The 13,552-nt window shown below is 49.7% G+C and overlaps 2 protein-coding genes, 1 long non-coding RNA gene and 1 pseudogene across 7 annotated transcripts; 1 reads left to right on the top strand and 3 right to left on the bottom strand.

Annotated features, from left to right (window-relative positions):
- The first annotated feature begins 756 nt into the window (after window positions 1-756).
- LOC136188266 (uncharacterized) lies at window positions 757-2,712 on the top strand. 2 transcript variants are annotated; one of them, XR_010670181.1, is made up of 4 exons: window positions 757-1,442; window positions 1,503-1,618; window positions 1,971-2,053; window positions 2,117-2,712. It is a non-coding gene; the product is annotated as an uncharacterized lncRNA (long non-coding RNA). The 2 variants fall into 2 exon arrangements; XR_010670180.1 differs by having other exon boundaries at window positions 768-1,442; window positions 1,952-2,053.
- A 1,575-nt stretch (window positions 2,713-4,287) lies between these two features.
- On the bottom strand, window positions 4,288-7,024 carry LOC136188252 (dynein beta chain, ciliary-like; annotated as a pseudogene).
- Window positions 7,025-7,195: 171 nt separating this feature from the next.
- Window positions 7,196-11,725, bottom strand: LOC136188253 (uncharacterized). Of its 4 annotated transcripts, none has more exons than XM_065975975.1 (11): window positions 11,564-11,725; window positions 11,424-11,505; window positions 11,292-11,367; window positions 11,153-11,236; window positions 10,912-10,988; window positions 8,800-8,860; window positions 8,681-8,741; window positions 8,546-8,614; window positions 8,412-8,492; window positions 7,611-8,346; window positions 7,196-7,294 (listed from the first exon to the last, which is right to left on the bottom strand). In XM_065975975.1, the coding sequence occupies exons 1-11, from the start codon at window positions 11,622-11,624 to the stop codon at window positions 7,228-7,230; spliced, it is 1,455 nt and encodes a 484-aa protein (XP_065832047.1). In that variant the 5' UTR covers window positions 11,625-11,725; the 3' UTR covers window positions 7,196-7,227. The 4 variants fall into 4 exon arrangements, with proteins under 4 accessions (XP_065832047.1, XP_065832048.1, XP_065832045.1 ...); XM_065975976.1 differs by having other exon boundaries at window positions 8,555-8,614; XM_065975973.1 differs by having other exon boundaries at window positions 8,546-8,649; window positions 8,695-8,741.
- Window positions 11,726-11,836: 111 nt separating this feature from the next.
- On the bottom strand, window positions 11,837-13,411 carry LOC136188255 (centrosomal protein of 135 kDa-like). The gene is made up of 4 exons (XM_065975982.1): window positions 12,703-13,411; window positions 12,528-12,656; window positions 12,245-12,475; window positions 11,837-12,202 (listed from the first exon to the last, which is right to left on the bottom strand). Exons 1-4 carry the CDS (start codon window positions 13,393-13,395, stop codon window positions 11,912-11,914), a joined length of 1,344 nt encoding a protein of 447 aa, XP_065832054.1. The 5' UTR covers window positions 13,396-13,411; the 3' UTR covers window positions 11,837-11,911.
- Between the last annotated feature and the right edge of the window lie 141 nt (window positions 13,412-13,552).

Genomic DNA, 13,552 nt, shown 5'->3' with positions numbered 1-13,552 from the left:
GCCAGCTCCATGAACAGTAGTAGAGTTGAAAGTAGACGATGAAGGAGAAGAGACCGGATTCTCACCGGCATGAAACGGACGTGAAGTAGCAGATGATTCTGCTCCACCGACAAAATTAACACTTTTGTCCCCTGGCCAATGGGGGTCGACGCCGTCGCGCGACATAGCGTGTGCCGAAGGGAGAACCCACTCATCTGTCGACCCCTGCATCACTTCATCTCGAGGCCGCCACATTCCCATATTAATAGGGCAGGAAAGCCTTCGGCGGGGCGAATCAGCGCTCGCTCCCGTCGTGTGACGAACGTCCTCGAGATCCATCGATCTGCATCCATCGTCATGGATATGTTGGGTGTCGCAGGCGAGGGCCAACTTCCGTCAAAAATAAACGTTACCCATGGAAGGGCAATATAGAACGCTGGCGTCGTCGACGTCCTCGCGCGGTCCCTGTTGACAGGCGATGAGGCGTTCCGTATAATGGACGTGTGGATCTGCAGGACCGAATTTGCGCTTCAAGAAAGCCACAAATTTCTTCCAGGTTAACTGCTCGCCGCGCTTCTCCAACTTCCTTTCGAACGCGGAGGCCTCGACGCGTGCGCGCCCACTTAGATGAATCCGCGCGTTCCTCAGACGGTCGTGCGCGTTCCATCGATCGGCGTCGGCGATCGCTTCGAGCTGATAAAGCCAATTGTTGAGTTCTTCGTAGTTGTACCCGAAGAATTTCTCGAGAGCGCGCGTATAGTCGACGCGTCGCGCCGATGGCTGACGATCCGGCGATTCGTCCGTTGACGTATCGAACGCCTCCGCGTGTGGCGTGGGAATTCCGGCTGGCGTCGCGAGTCGAGCCCGTGTCGTCGGCGATAGCAAACGCCGCTTGCGTGCGAGCAAACGGTCGATCCGTCGTCGTGCGGCCGGAGTTTGCGGCGTCGCAGGCGTCGCGAGTTGAAATAACGCCGTTGGCGTCGTTGCGCGTCGTTGAGATGCGTGCAACGCGCCGCGCCTTCGTTGTCCGGGCGTCGTCGACTTCGGCGTTCGTGTCGCATGCAACGGCGCGGCGGGCTTCTTTGCTTTCGTCGTCTTTCGCTTCGGGGGCATCCTTCGGTCGTGTGTGCGATTGTGTGCTGCCTCGTGGCACCAGGTGCCTCTCCGCCGACCAATCACACAGGCTTGCTCCCACGACGTCACCGGCCACTCCCCCCTGACAACGGCCGATTCGAACCAAGACCGCGCGGGTAGTCGGGCGAGGCGCTTTCGCCACACGCGCGTCGACGACGAGCTGCCCGGGTGATCGTCGCTTCGACCCGGTCCAGCCAGAATCAAAAACGAACGATCCAGCGCGCCGACGACGGCGATGGACGATCGCGTTCCCCGTGAAATCCGACTACCCGGATTCTCCACCAAGTTGTGGCCGGTTGCCTGGAGGAGTGACTGTGGGGAAATCGACGGTGACGCGTGGGACGCTGGGTTGACTAGGATTTTGCAAGAGGTGTACTCCTGTTTATTAGATGCTTGACGGGGTCGCCCGGCTAGAGAGGACCCGGACTATACAGACAAACGGACAACATCAACAACTAGAACGGCTACAGGGAGCAAAACAAGAAGGGATCTGCTGTCGCGAACGGTAAATTACGTGTTTGTCTGTCATTTTGTGGCGCACGTTTCGGTTTCGGGGCCTCACCCGCATTCGAACGATTTTACTATCGCTCCCTCTTGCTGCGTACGTGGGTTTAAGCGTTGGAGCGCTTCGCGATCAGGTTTTAGGCGCGTTTCGAGGGGCCGTTCGCGTCGCGCAGTGGAAGTTGGGGGCCCGTAGGGGAAATCGGCGTCGTTTTTACGATTCTCGCGTACGCGAACGTTGTATACTACGTGGTTGGGGTAGAGCGTGACGCTGTAAAAGGTTTTCCTATTGTTTTACTACGCGCTTATCGTTTCTACTGGGGGGAATTTTTCGTAGATAATTTTCCATTTCCAAGGGAGGAGTTTTTTGAGCAAGGGGAATTTTTGGAACATTCGGCGAGTAAGGGAGAAGGTGTAGTACCCATCGGAGATCTACCAGGTATTTTTTAGAAGAGTAAATAATAATAACTAATTATTTACTCTTTTATTTCTCATGTGTTAGGGTCATTCCGTCACTAAAACTCATTGGGGGAGTTCTATCAGATTACGTGACCATGTCGTTTACTCCTCTCGACGTGGGATTGGAGAACGTGAGCGTTGATACAGGATCGCGGAATGGAAATTCTCGACGTCAATGATAACGTTCGCTTGTACAGCGACGACGTCGATTCCGAGGAGTTGACATTGAGAAACGTGCGTCCGGTGAAAGACTACGATCTCGTTCTTTGCAGTCTGCACGTCAACGTGACTAATGTTCAAGATCTCGATTCGTTCGGAGCGAGCTTCCAAGTGCGTCGAACCGAAGTCAGTCTCATTCACGTAAACGACGCTCCTATCTTTGACCCGACCAAGACGACGTTCAGAGGACGAGAACGTTACGATACCCGTGCTACGCAGCTTCTCCGATCACGAAGAAACGCTGACCGGCGATGCGATCCGCATCGTCAAACAACCGAACCGCGGACGAGCAGTCGTCAACACGTCGTCCGGCGATATAAAGTTTATGTCTCAGCGCGACGACTTCGGCAATCGAACTTTTTCCTACCAAGCTTGCAATTGCCAGGTCTTGATTTTTGTCAATAAAATTTGTGCCACGTGTTTCGTGTTTGAAGCATACTCTTGCGCTCAGCTCTTGCCCTCCCACTGCTCCCACGTATATGACTGTTCTAAGCTCCCGGATTAAACGACCACCGCCCCCATTTTCCAAATCTTGGAGAATGGGGGCGGTGGTCGTCTAATCCGGGCATTTATAGCCGTTTACCCTATTAAATCCGGAACATTGCGCCTTGTGACAGAGGACGGCAGATAGCGTATATCTACCATTTTTTCTGGCTAGAAGAACTTACCTTCTACCAGGATTTTTAGAAAAATTTGAAAGCTGGTTAGCTTACAAAAATGAAAGCACAATTGCGTTCATTCCATCTAGCTTCGAACAACAGACAAAAACACAAGAAGAATTCTTAAAAATCCTGAGCAGTGATCACTTAATAGCTTAGTCCCCTTCTTCCTGTTGGTATTTATTGCGACGGATTCTCTTCAATCGCTTCATCGCCTCTTCCAATTCACGCCGCTTGCGCAAGATTTGCTCCTGAGCCTCGATTTCTTGCCGCATATATAGAGAGTCAATCTCTCTATAGGGGATAAGAACTGTCGACGTACGCGAAGTACGTGCTATCGTTGACCGGTTCGACTGGATTTTGCAACCAGGCGCCCATTGTAAGCGCATTGTCGCATTCGCGTTGTCCCGGCGCCGCGGCCGTGCACACAGTCAGGAGCGCATTGATAGCATCTGTAACACCTCTGCAAAAGAAAACAAAAACAAATTTACAAAGACCCCAGCCCCTTTTGTTTGGCCCCTTTACCTCGCCGCCGCCGCAGCCAAATTGTTTTTCACGTTTGGCGCGTTGGGATCAGCTGAGAGCGCTTTGGCGCCAAGTAGCAATTTACTCGACGACATAGAGACGGATCTCAAATAGCCAACGATTTCATTCCGCGCAGCCTTTTCCTAGAAACCCCCATCGTTTCCCCTCACTCTATCAGTCTCTCTCCCCCTTACCTTCGATAGTCCAGCTAGCATGAGTCGTGAGTGAACATTGCATTTTCCGGCGAATTTCTTCGACGCTTGCGCCAATTGCATGTGCGTCCCGCGCGAATTCGCCACCGCCGCGCTGACGCTCAACGACGTTTGAACGTCCTGAAACGACATATCACCCGCCGGCGGATATTGCCCCGTCGTCAGGGCAACGCTAGCGGCGGCGATTTCTTTGATCGCCGTATCGACGTCTCGTTGTCCGGGAAGACAATTGATGACTTGATTCAATGCCTGGGAAACGGCTTTGAGCGAGACGAGATTGATTTTCCGGGTTCCGTGGCGAAGCAATCGCTTTCTTTGCGCTTCGTCAATGAGATGACGCGAATGACGCATGACTTGAATTGCCGTGGCGACGATCTGCTCTTGCGCACTGCGATCATCGGTTGCCGCGGCAACGCCACGAACAGTAAGAAGTCTGAGAGCATTGGCCGTGTCACGTGCCGCGATTCCAGTATAGTTCTCATTTCCCTGACACGAAGATTATTAGAGTGGAATATATATGACGTGTACCAGTACTAACCTGAGCTGCAGCTATCAGTAACTGAGCCATTGAAGCACCAACTGTTTTCGATGTAGCACCCAATTCCAGGGCACATGCCTCCGCCTAAAAAATAGACAAGTATCTCTCTATATATAGAGCCCTAGACATTATTTATTGTCTCACCGTTTCTCCCGGCAAAGGAAGCAATTTCCCGGAAGCGGCCGTCTTCTGCACGGAAACGAGATCGGCTTATTAAATTTCCTATTTAAAGGTACCGGTCCCAGCTCTATACGATCAAAATATAAGGAGTAATAACGATTCCTAACTTTGGGCCTACCTTCTAACCCAAAGATAAAAATAAAACCTATATTGCATACCTAAAATCCTTCCCTTGTCCCCTTCTCTTCTCGATTGATCCTCGCTCCTTCCCCTTCGCGCATCTTGTCCCTCTCCTCGTCCCTCTATTTGAACGCCCCTAGAGAAAAATAATTAGAAATAATTCCAAAGATAAAAATAAAACCTATATCGCATACCTAAAATCCTTCCCTTGTCCCCTTCTCTTTTCGATTGATACCCGCTCCTTCCCCTTCGCGCGTCCTGTCCCTCTCCTCGTCCTTCTATTGGAATGCCCCTAGAGAAATAATTAGAAATAATTCCAAAGATTAAAATAAAACCTATATCGCATACCTAAAATCCTTCCCTTGTCCCCTTCTCTTTTCGATTGATATTCGCTCCTTCCCCTTCGCGCGTCCTGTCCCTCTCCTCGTCCTTCTATTTGAATGCCCCTAGAGAACAATAATTAGATGTGAAAAACAAATGTTAAATAATTCTGTACCTGTCGATAGCCTTCCCCCACGTCCCTCCCTTCGTCCTTGTCGACCCTTTTCCTTCCCTGTACGTGTCCTTTGCCCTTCTCTTGCATCCTCGTTCCATCCCGTTGAGTGTTCCTAAATAAAAGAAATAAGGTGTGATAAACAAATGCAAAATAACTCTGTACCCATAGATAGTCTTCCCCCACTTGCCCCTACGCGTGTCCCTTGTCCTCTTCTCCTCCTTCCAAGTGAATTCCCCTAGATAAAAAGAGAGTAAAAAATAATCCTAAAATTAAAAATAAACTGATACCTTATGCTAATTTCCGCTCGACCTCCTTCCTATATAACACACAAAAAACAAAGCCCCTTTAACACATACAACTACGAGGCACTTATCTGAGCCTTCAGAGCGTTCTCGTAGCCCTCTTCGAGTCGGCTGAAGGCGATATTCACTTCGGTCGCGAGCCTTGAACTCGTAAGCGGCCACCGATTCGCAGAGCTCGTGCCGCACAGTCACCTGCATAGTTTCCATCAATTTATTCAGCCACAATTCGACTTGTCCGACGCACTCGCACGGCTCGTTGAAGTTGACGTATTCTCCTTCTTTGCTGTACATTCCCAACGCCGTTTTCGTCGGCTTGCCGTCGGAATCCTCTTTGAACTTCAAACGAGCCATATTGTCGAAAAGTTTCGCCAGATGGCGAGCGACTTCTGTAGGGAAATTTCCCTTTGAGAGAATGTCAAGCAGATCGACTGACGAAACGAAATAGAATCGCGGAAAGGCAAGACGTTTCGTCTCCAGATATTCGGCGAGTGCCTTCTCGCAGACCGACAATCGACCCTGAATATTTTCCAACGTCTCGTATAGACCCTTCTTGTTTGTCACTTTGTCTTCCGATCCGATAAAAATGCTCTCCAAGTGAGACCACGTCGTAGACAGTCGCTTTTGCCACGCGGAAACTTCTTCGTATTTCGACGTCATCATGTCCTCCAATTGAACTTGATTGTCCTCGAGCGTCTCGATCAATTCTTCGCTCGATTTCAGCAACGTGATGCCCGTGCGCGGATGGGGCTCGTGTTCAAAATCCATTTGAGACCAAAGATTTTCTCCATGTTCAATTCATTCGTCGCCTTGTCGACGATTCCCGAAACTTCGTCTTCGAACTTGTGCAACTTCAACTGGAGCAAATCGGCGAGCGTCGTCTCTTCGGACATGGCGAACTTGACGTTCGTCGCCTGCATCAATTGGAGCCAATGCCGTTTGCGAATCGCCGGATTCTGCAGCTCGCCGACGACGTCACCATATTCTTAACGGTCGAATCGACGCCACTGAACGCGTCCCAAGCGCGCATCTCCTTGTCGAGAGCGCGAATGTCCTTGACGAATTTCTTCAAATCGATGTCCATCGTTTCGACGTTGACCTGTCGCCACAGCGTCGTCTTCCACTCCTCGATCGAACTGTGAACCAATTCGACGACGTCCCACAGTTGCTTCAGTTGACCGACTTCGCGTCGACGGCACGCATTCAGTTGCCGATAGTCGGGCGTGTTTACCTCGAACAGCGACGCCGATTCGTGTAGGGCGCCCATTTCGCGTTCGAGCGCGGCGACTTCGACGTGCAGCCGATCGAGACGCGCGTACGCGTTCGACGAATTGTACGCAAGCGGCGCGGTTCGTCGAAAGAGCTCTCGGAACTCGTGCTGCTTCACGTCGAACGACGAGCACTTCTTTCGAATGATCGCCACTTCGTTCGCTTGGAGTGGCGCGACGACCTGCTTCGCTGTCCGCCGCCACTTTTTTCAGGTTCGTCCATCGATCGGGCAGCTCTTCGAGGAGCGTGCGCACCTGGTCGGACATCTCCTGTTCGTACGTCTTCAGAAGATCGATCGTTTGCTTGAGCGGTTCCAACATGCTGTCCGTGTTCGGTGTGCGATCTTTGACGGCCATCAAAAGCCCGATAACGGCAACGAGACCGTCGTAGTCGCCGTCTTCGACCTCTTTGGCCAATCCCGCATCGACTCGCATGATGAAAGCAGCCAGGTCGTCAAGACTATAAAAAAATTAAAAATTAAAAAAAAGCATTCAAATTAAATTATACAGATAAAGATCTTACCTGCTTGTGACGTGTTGAGCAAGGTGGTTCTTAAAATTTCTAAGCTCAGTGCATGATTCCACCCACAATAATGACCCCCTTACTTGAACGAATGGTGGTAAAGCTCTTCGAGCGCTTACCTACCCTTTCTCCTCCCATGATCGCCTCGAAACTCTTTTTTCCCAACAACACAACATAAAAGTCTAAATCGGGGCAAAAACCCACCTTAATTACGACAAAAACACGCCTAAAGACACACGAAACCCAAAATAGGACTGAAAGGCGTCGAAAAACACAGCGATCGCCGCTACGAAAAATTCCCGTGCGCAACGGAGCCTCAGAACATGCTCAGAACTCGATCGCGCAACGATAAAACGCCCGTCTAAACGCAACAGGACCCATTCGAACGACAGCGAACGCTCGCCAAGGGCGCGCATCGACTAAGAAATCCTTCGCACGCGTACAGGGGCCCCAGAACCGCTCGCGCAACAATCGTCATCCTCTAAAAGCGTCTCTTACCCGTGTAGAAAGGTCATTCGACCTTCGATGTCGCCGCGTTCCTCCGTTATCCCGTCAAACGACGAACGAAAATACCTGTGCAACCCGGATGCACCAAAACCAAGATGTATGAGGATGTATGATATACATGTATGTGACCTCCTACGCTCCCGCTCATACCAACAAACACATAGGTACACACAGGCGAAAACCACACGGTTAACCCGAAAGTTGAATTGTTCCCAAAGTACCTTCTTCTCCCTTGATTCCGTAATCACTGTCTCAATGTGAGGACTTGATATAACTTCAATGAGAACGATAGGCTTGTCCTTATCCCAGTAGACAACAACATCAGGCTTTATATTCGAACGTGTGAAGACGTCGATGGGAAGCTCGTAACGCCTCACTTTACTATCTTTCTTCATGTTGTAATTCTCTATTATCAAGGCTTCATCCTGACTTAGCACTTTGTTGATCCACGCCCCCACAATGTCGTAATCCTCTTTGTGATTGCCTTGAAGAGAGGATGGACTAATTTCGAGAAAGTCAGTCAAGTTGTACGCGTTTCCTTCGCCCAATGTAGAAAGAAGATTTTCATCCTTTTTTCCTTCGACTTTACTCGCGTCAAAAAATTCAATTGGAAAAGGAGTCGTCATTGGGACTTTTCCTCCCGACCGTCTTGCTGCGAATGATGTTGACAGCAGTAACGCATTGGGCTTCGCACAGTGCGTCTTGCGCGGCGTTTGTAGTATCTCTTCTGCATACACAAACGTTATAGTTAATTCACCAATTATTCAACAACGCCCTCCTTCCTTTATTTACTCAGTGTTTTTTTAGTCATAAAACAGTCGAAGGCGGCGGCGGCGGCGGCGGCATCAGTTTTCATTTTCTGCTTTTTTGCATCTGCGAAAAAAATCGGATTAGCAAGAAAATAGGTATATCGACGTGCGTTTTACTGTGCGGACCGCTGAACGCGAGAAATTTGCCCGGTACGATCCAATTAAAGTCCCCGTTCTCGACGCGCTGATTCGAATCGCCGCGGGGCATGGGCGAAACGATAATAAGCAAAGCCGTGCAAACAAAGGATAACGCGTAGTGTTCGTACTCGGCCACGTCGAAAACGTCGAAGTCTAAAAACTTGTTCTCGATCGCCTAGAGAGGAGAGAGGGGGCGGAGTCATTTCGCGTCGTTGCGCGCGCGCGATTCTTACCTTGTGGAGACCGCTAATGTGGAGGCTCAAGTGGAACGTGCAGCTTCTGCACGACGCGTCCCTTTAAGGTTGCAAGGGGGGTTGCTAGGGGCGTGGTTAGGGTTACCAGGAAGAGGCGTTCCTTCTTGCATTTTTGGGCATGGAACGCGTACGCTAGCATGAAGACTAGCAACGGGGTGTAAACAGAGGACGGCCGGTGCGAAAACGATACACGAAGCGTAGCTAACCGCACCGATCGGCTGCGTTTAGCAATAGCGCCGAAAAACAGCCGTTTTCGGCGTTTTTTCGTCCTTTGAACGGCCGTTATCGGCGATTAGCCGCATCGAACGCGATCGTCAGGCATCGCTTGACTCAACTACGAGAGGTTTTGTCGATTCGTCGCGTATATGTCAAAATAGAGCCCATTTTTATCAAAAATCGGCCGCGAAAAGCCGAAATCGAGCCGTTTCTTTCGAATGGCGCAACGGTTCGCAAAACCGCTTCGTAGTTGAGTCTAGTGATGTCCGGCGATCGCGTTTGTCTCCGACGTCTATTGGGAAAATGGCCGTTGAAAGAACGAAAACCTTCCTCGAAGTAAGGCAAACGGTTGTAGCAGTTTTTCGAGTTACGGGCCCAAAGATCTAGACCCCTTGCAGTTGGCGTGGGAGTCAACGATAGCTCACGTGCTGGAGTACAACCGGGACTTGTCACACGCATAAAACGGCCCGAAACACTACTTTCCTTCCCAATTACAGAGCTGCCGTGACAAGATCAGAGAGTACTCGTCTATACGAAGAAAAAGGGTAACTCGCGAAAGGCGTCGATCCTTCGCAAAGCCATTACGCGAGTGGGCGGATAACATCGACAAGTGGCCGGCGATTACAGGGACGTATTCGATCATAGCGCCAAGCTCATACACAAGTGAGGTCTTCCTGAATTACCGAAATATCAACTGCTACAAGCGATTTCTTTCGAAATGGGTCGGATCGTTGTTTGACACGTCTGTCGCTGAAAATCGCCTCCGAATCATTGCAGTAAAAGTAGGCTAATTCGTTTTCGTGTCATCTAGGGACTTTGTGAGTACCATTCTGGCGGAAAACTTGCAAAAATACTTCAGAATGAGTCCACGGATACTGCAGCCTGAGGTTCTCAGACATATTTTTTTCAAGTTTTCCGCCAGAGTAATACTCACAAAACTAGCACAAAGCCCATAGATGACACGAAACGTATTAGCCTACCTTTACTGCAACGATTCGACGGCGATTTTCAGCGACAGGCGTGTCAAACAACGATCCGACGCATTTCGAAAGAAATCGCTGGTAGCACTTGATATTTCGGTAATTCAGGAAGACCTCACTCGTGTATGAGCTTGGCGCTATGATCGAATACGTCCCTGTAATCGCCGGCCACTTGTCGATGTTATCCGCCCACTCGCGTAATGGCTTTGCGAAGGATCGACGCCTTTCGCGAGTTGCCCTTTTTCTTCGTATAGACGAGTACTCTCTGATCTTGTCAGGGCAGCTCTGTAATAGGGAAGGAAAGTAGAGTTTCGGGCTCTTTTATGCGTTTGGCAAGTCCCGGTTGTCCTCCAGTAGGCGTGTCACCGTCTAATTGGTCGCGTGCCTGCAAGGGGTCTATATATACATACAGTATACATACAGTATATATATGCCTGTTCACAATTTCCATTTTTCTGCCAAAACGACCTCATACAGAAATATAATTATTTAACAAAATACTTAGATTATTGTAATATCTTTATTCTTACGTACCTCAAAATATATCATCTCGTGTAAGAAAACGCCGAAAAAAGCCTATTTTCTCTTAAGTAACGCGCGTTAGATAAGACCCGCTCTCGGAAGACCGGACGTTCCACGCGTTCCTTCACGACAACAGGCTGTACTTATTGTAAAATAGAGAGAACATACTCCAACGTGTTTTTTTAGCGAATTTTATGTTTTTAATATTCCGACACTCTAGTACCCCCCTTGCTACCTTAAACATCGAATAAAAACAATGAACGCCCCGCTGATTTCAGCGCCGGCACGTGCAAAACGATCCGTTTACGTAATGAGGACATTCTGTCGCGTACGAGCGACGAACGACGAAAAATTTCCATGCGTTTTGTCGTACCTGAATGGCAAATAAGGCGGCTGGCCCGAGGTCAGCGAAGCGAACACCTCTTCGGGCGATTTCCGATCATAGATTATCTAAAAGAAACAGCACGTAGACGTTTCAGAGTACGATAGCTCCGCTCGTAGAGGAGAGGAGACGATACTGCGCCTCGATGCGGGGGGAGACCGGGCGTCTCGAGATCGATTACGTAAGCGGACGGACGGATTGTTTTTTTTTCTTGGCGAGTCGCCAGACTTACCGCGTACGAGGCGGCGTTCGCTCGCTTTCGGTTGTTGTCGTACGACGTGTAATGGACGATCTTCTTCTTCGTTAACGCGCTCGACTGAAAAAAAAGCAGAGGCCATTCGAACGCGTCCATCTGACGAAGATGTATTTACCTTGAGTTTCTTGTTTAGTTTCCAGCAGTAGCGATAGAGCATTGCCAGATTTAGAGGGCCGAAATCGGCGTAAAAGCTGTGGGGGAGACGTGTCGGGCTTCGCGAACCCGGTTCGACCGTTTCCTCGCTTACTTTTCGTAACGAAACTCGTCGTCGATGTTGAAGTAGTGTACGGAAGGCGTACAAGTGCGAAGCGTCGCGAAGTAGAGGCGATCTGACGAACGATCGGGGATTATTCGCGTGGGATGTGCCCCTCTCTTTCGTTTCCTTACCCTTGATCACTTCGCATTCGTTCGTCGACGGCTCTCTGTCGATGCTCACGCTCGAAGTCATGATTAGCGGTCTGACAGTTTAGTGAACATTCGCAGCGAACGACGGAACGTTTCTAGACGAGCGGTTGCCACTAGCCTCCGTGGGGAATCGCCGGGATGCGGAGACGACGCCTATTGGCCTAAGCGAATGACGTAGTAATTAGATTGCGGCGATGACGCCATTACCTAAACACTAAAGCGCGTTATTACATACGAACTGGAACCATGCAGAGAAACGGTGTGAAATCATAAATTATAAACGCGCTCTAAGTACACCCTCATTTTTCTCTAAAAGAGCAAAGCCATTAATTACCTCAAAGTTAGATCCCTTCCTTTCAAAGGTAAAAGTGACGTCAAAATCCAACTCGATCTGTTCTTTTTGCCTTTTTCCTGCAATTTTTCGTATCTCGCCTTCACTTCTCGCTTCTCCTGAGAAATTCTCTCGTAACGCTCTTCGCTCAGTCGAACGTCATTTTCGGCCACGTGCGCTAATTTGGCGTTTTGCTTGCCAGTCAGTTCCAAACTGTGGCACGTGCGTTTCAACTCTCGAATTTCCTTTTTGAATTCGCTAATGAGCTGCACGCGACGTTCATCAAAATCCTGAAAAGTAATCATTGAATTTACATATCTCAATAATTTTACGTATGTCTCCTTTGCCTTTGTCTCTTTCAGTTCCACTTCGAGTTGTTTGATTTGAACGGCGTTTTCCTCTTCTAGTTGCTTGGTCACGTCGTTGATTTCCTCCAATTCTCCGCACAGTCTCGCATTTTTCGACGCCAACTCGCCAGCTCTCAATTCGGCGTCCTTCTGACTCGACTCCGTCTCTTTCATCTTTGACGCCATTTCCGAATTGACTTGCGTGAGATAATCCACCTAGAGGAGACAATAAAAAGAAAAAAAAATTCAATATCCCAAATAGGCTAACCTGTATATTGAGATGGGCCACCATTTTTTCATTCGACTCCTTCTGCCCTTCTGCAATGATGACGTCGAGAGGCCGACCTCCTTCCAACAGTCCGTGCAATCTCTTTATCTTAGCATTCCTCACTTCCACCTAAAAAAATAAAAGATTTTAGTCATACACATAGAACTATTCTCACCTGTTTCCTCAAACTCTGCACGGCCCTTGCCGACGCCTTCTCGGACTCCTCCAACGCGACGATCTTCTCGCTCATCCGCTCATTTCTCAAATCACCCATTTTCATCATATCCATAAGAAACGGTTCCGGAGCAACGACTCGCGGTGCCGTTGCCGCCGCCGCCGGCGGCGGCACGTGCGCTTCCACGTCCATACGTTGCTTCCGAAAGGCGACGAGCTTCTTTCGTCCGCCCGGAGTCTTTCTTTCTTTCTCCTGCAGCTCAACGGTCTTTCGCCGCCGATTGGCGTTCGTGCGCGCGAACGCGATCGACGTATTAATACGACTGTTGACGAATTTGAGATCGGCGTTCTCGCGTCGCAGCGTGACGCGCAGCTCTCGCACGCGCTCCTCCAGCGTTTCGCGTTCGGCGAGAAGTTTTGCGTCTAGGTCGTTGTTTTCGCGAACGAGTCGCGCGTTTTCTGCCTTGTAGGCGCCGACCGCGTCCGTCCAGGCGGCGTTCGCGTCGTCGCCGCCGCCGCCGCGCAGATTCGCGTATTTTTTCGCTTTGCGAAGGCTGTCCGTCGTTTGGACGAGGTCGCCGAAAAGGCGATCGACGAGTAGATACGATTCCATGCCGAGCGGCTGCCGATTGCCGAGTTGGTCGAGGCGCTTTCGCAGTGCAATGAACTTTTTCTCGGTTGCCGCGGCCGCCATCTTAACGCTTACATTATACGGGATGTCGAAAACGACAAATTCAATCAAACAATCAATCAATCAATCGATCAATCAATACAGTTGATTAGAGACACGTGACTAAAAGTGAAGCTTTTCTAAAGCCAATAGCTACTCCTTCTGATGTCATCTCATTCAA

Source organism: Oscarella lobularis, chromosome 6 (assembly GCF_947507565.1).
Source record: "Oscarella lobularis chromosome 6, ooOscLobu1.1, whole genome shotgun sequence".
Classification (NCBI taxonomy): Eukaryota; Metazoa; Porifera; class Homoscleromorpha; order Homosclerophorida; family Oscarellidae; genus Oscarella; species Oscarella lobularis.
The sequence above is the reverse complement of the archived record's forward strand: the minus strand, read 5'-3'. Positions and strand labels throughout refer to the sequence as shown.

Bases quoted from the DNA above. Each gene is read 5' to 3' on its own strand.
- LOC136188253 (XM_065975973.1), bottom strand. From the start codon at position 11,624: ATGACTTCGAGCGTGAGCATCGACAGAGAGCCGTCGACGAACGAATGC. The intron at 11,506-11,563 runs GTAAGGAAACGA...ATCGTTCGTCAG, and splicing joins CGAATGCGAAGTGATCAAGG to ATCGCCTCTACTTCGCGACG. The intron at 8,347-8,411 runs GTAAATAAAGGA...TTGTGTATGCAG, and splicing joins TATGACTAAAAAAACACTGA to AAGAGATACTACAAACGCCG.
- LOC136188255 (XM_065975982.1), bottom strand. From the start codon at position 13,395: ATGGCGGCCGCGGCAACCGAGAAAAAGTTCATTGCACTGCGAAAGCGC. The intron at 12,657-12,702 runs GTGAGAATAGTT...TTATTTTTTTAG, and splicing joins TGCAGAGTTTGAGGAAACAG to GTGGAAGTGAGGAATGCTAA. The intron at 12,476-12,527 runs GTTAGCCTATTT...TGTCTCCTCTAG, and splicing joins TGGCCCATCTCAATATACAG to GTGGATTATCTCACGCAAGT.